At 39.4% G+C, this 3,340-nt stretch overlaps 1 protein-coding gene across 1 annotated transcript in view; it reads left to right on the forward strand.

The window, feature by feature from the left end:
* FOLH1B (folate hydrolase 1B) overlaps window positions 1-3,340 on the forward strand; it is a 121,810-nt gene that overhangs the window by 56,127 nt on the left and 62,343 nt on the right. The window contains 1 exon segment of the mRNA XM_007938087.1: window positions 2,303-2,408. Within this exon segment, the coding sequence (XP_007936278.1) occupies window positions 2,303-2,408 (106 nt within the window).

Raw genomic sequence — 3,340 nt, forward strand, 5'->3', positions numbered from 1 at the left:
GGTCTCGGGGCTCGTCCTGATTTAGAGTTCACTGAAGGCAAGGTGGCACAGGCAAGCACACATTCCTTTAAGCTCTCATTTTGACTCCGCCTTCTCTCAGTGACCTTGAATAAGTTTCTCTCAGATTCAGTTTCCCTGTCTCTAGTGAGGTTCATATTACCTGAAACTTACTGGGAATAAAACCGAAACCAAACTCACTGCCACCTAGTCAAATCTGACTCCTAGTGACCCCTTCTTGGGTTTCCAAGGCAGTATCTCTAAGGAGGTAGATTGTCCAGTCTTCCTTCTGAGGAGTGGCTGGTGGGTTTGAAGTACCAGTCTTCTGGTTAGCAGTCAAGTGCCTTACACAGTAAGCCAGCAGAGCAGATAAAATAAAATTTAAAGCTTCTAGCCCAGTGCTAGGGTGTGAACACTTTCCTTTATTCTTGCTCTGTGAGAAGATACTCCAAATTGCAGTTTTATGCACAGGACTAGGTTAAGTTGTTGCCAGGTAGTCCACCCTTGCTTTGGATTCTGGGTTTTTGTTTTTGTTTTTTTTTCTTTTTTTACTCAAGAAGAATCTTATTTTCCTTAGTTTTCAACCCTTTACTGGAATATGTGCGTGTTTGTGTGTGTATTCTGGTAGCGTAGTGACTAAGGCACTTGACTGCTAACCAGAAGGTAGGCACTCAAACCCACCAGCCATTCCTGGGAAGGAAGGTTGGGCAATCTACTTCTGTAGCGATACCACCTCAGAAACCCAAGGAGGGGTCGCTATGAGTCCAGCTGACTGGAGCGCACATAACAACAACAGCAACTTCAACTGCACCTGGGTCCCTCGTGGCACAGTGGTTAAGCTCTCTGCTGCTAACCAGAGGGTCATCAGTTTGAACCCATGAACTGCTCTGGGGAAGACAAATGTGGCAGTCTGCTTCCACAAAGATTTACAGCCTTGGAACCCCAATCAGGGCAATTCTACTTTCTCCATAGGGTTGCTATGAGTCAGAATCGACTGTTTTCTTATTTGGCAATGGATTTGGTTTGGTTTTTTTTTTTGGTGGGGGGAGGGGGGTACTTTAACTGGAAGCAAAATCTAAGCATATTTTGTTTTAGTTTCAGGACCAGAGCAAATGAGGAGCCTGAGTTTCTTTCAATTTGTTGAAATAATTCATGTACTTGAGATAAAGTCATAATTTATTCATTACAAACATTTATTAAATGCCTATTCTGGGCCAGCCAAGGAGTGATCACTGGAGATAGAAACGTCTCAGAGAAAAATGATAGATCTCCTTTCTACAGGTTATGCTTATCCCCATAATTTGAGGCATTAATATCATATTGAAATCAATGCTGATTTTCTCATAAAACATTTCTTAGGGAGAATAACAGCAACACCTATCACTGAAATTGGATAGAAATATATTTTAATATATTATAATGACATTATAATTTAAAAATCAATTTGCATGTTCTTTTTTAATAATTTATTTTATTTTTGTTGTGACTGTTGAGAATACACATAGCAGAACATATACCGATTTAAGAACTTCTACATGAACAATTCAGGAGCTCTGGTAGCACAGTGGCTAAGACACTTGTCTACTAACCAGACGGCTGGCGGTTCAAACCCACCAGCCACTCCTTGGAAGGAAGGTTGGGCAATCCTACTTCCGTAGTGATACTGCCTCGGAAACCTAAGGAGGGGTCACTATGAGTCGGGTTTGACTCGACGGCACATAACAACAACAACACATGAACAATTCAGTGACATTGATTACATTCTTCAAACTATGCAATCATTCTCACTCTCCTTTTCAGAATTGTCCCTCCCTCATTAACGTAAACTCACTGTCCCCCAGGTTTCCTAAGCTTTTGAGTTCCTATTGTCAATTTGATCCCATATAGATAGTCCTTGGAAGAATGCATGTTCTTTTCTTAATAGGAGCAGGCAAAAGAAATAACTTCAAAAAAATCTGTTAATGCCAGAGATAATTTATATTCTTGTATTTCACATATGAAAGGAACTCTGGTGGTGCAGTGGCCAAGGCATCCGGCCTCTAACCAAAAAGTTGGTGATTCAAACCCATGAGGTGCTCCGTGGAAGAAAGATGAGGCAGTCTGCTTCCATGAAGATTTACAGCCTTAGAAACCCAATGGGGGGAATTCTACTCTGCCCCATAGGGTTGCTGTGAGCCAGAATCAACTTGATGGCAGTAGATTTAGTTTGGAGTTTTATTTCACATATAGCAGCTACAATAATAAGGAAAAATAGAACCTGTTTATGAGCTTATATCTCATTCCCATATTTGGATGTATTTTACAGGGTGGTTTATAAAAGCCTCCAATGAATCAATCATTGTTCCACAACAAAATGTGAAGAAGGTATTTTTGGATGAATTGAAAGCTGAGAACATCAAGAAGTTCTTATAGTAAGTATATTCTTGAAAGTTGGTATAGACAACTTGTTGGGGAAAAATATTGTGTTTATAAGTTTGGATTCAAAATTTCATATAATCAGAAACTGACTTTTTTTTAGTTTTATTTCTTGGGGATCTTGCTGTATCACATTTTCTCTGGGGAGTAATATACTCTCAGCTGAAGTTCATTTTTATAGATGCTGTAGAAGAGCCATGGAAGCAAGACTGGGCAATCTACTTCTGTAAAGATTTACTGCCTTGAGGACCCAGTGGGGGTCGCTATGAGTCAGAATTGACTCAACAGCAGTGGGTTTAGAACAGCAGTCAGCCAACTTTTTTTGTCAAGGGCCGAGCTACAGAGCTCAGGCTCGATGGTTGTCACAATTGCTCAGCTCTGCTGTTGAAGCACAAAATAAGCCGTAGAAAATTATAAACAAATGAGTGTGGCTGTGCCAATAAAACTTTATTTATGGGCACTGAAATTTGAATGGCTTATAATTCATGTGTCACAAAATAATTATTCTTTGGATTTTCTTTTTTCAACCATTTAAAAATGTGATAATCGTTGTTGTAATAATCATTGTTGTAATAATCATTTGTAGCCTATTGGCCTACAAAATCCAGTAGTAAGCCAGATTTGGCCAACGGGCTGTAGTTTGTTAACTCCTGTTATAGAGGAGTTTTGTTGTTGGAGTGAAAAATAACATGGACTTTATAGTTAGACAGACTCGAATTTTAATTCCATCTTTGTCCATTGATAGTAAAGTAACCATGTTAATACTTAAACTTCTTGACCCTGAACCCTCATTTCTGCTTCTGTAAAATGGGGATCATAATGATGTTTTGGTGAGGATGATGTAAGAGAGCCTGTATGTGGCATATATTAAATGTTAGCTCACTGCTCCTTGAAATAGTTAGCCCCAGTAAAGAGTAAAAGAGATAGA

This window comes from Orycteropus afer, unplaced genomic scaffold (assembly GCF_000298275.1).
Source record: "Orycteropus afer afer isolate SDZICR_OR568_19922 unplaced genomic scaffold, OryAfe1.0 scaffold00047, whole genome shotgun sequence".
Lineage (NCBI taxonomy): Eukaryota > Metazoa > Chordata > Mammalia > Tubulidentata > Orycteropodidae > Orycteropus > Orycteropus afer.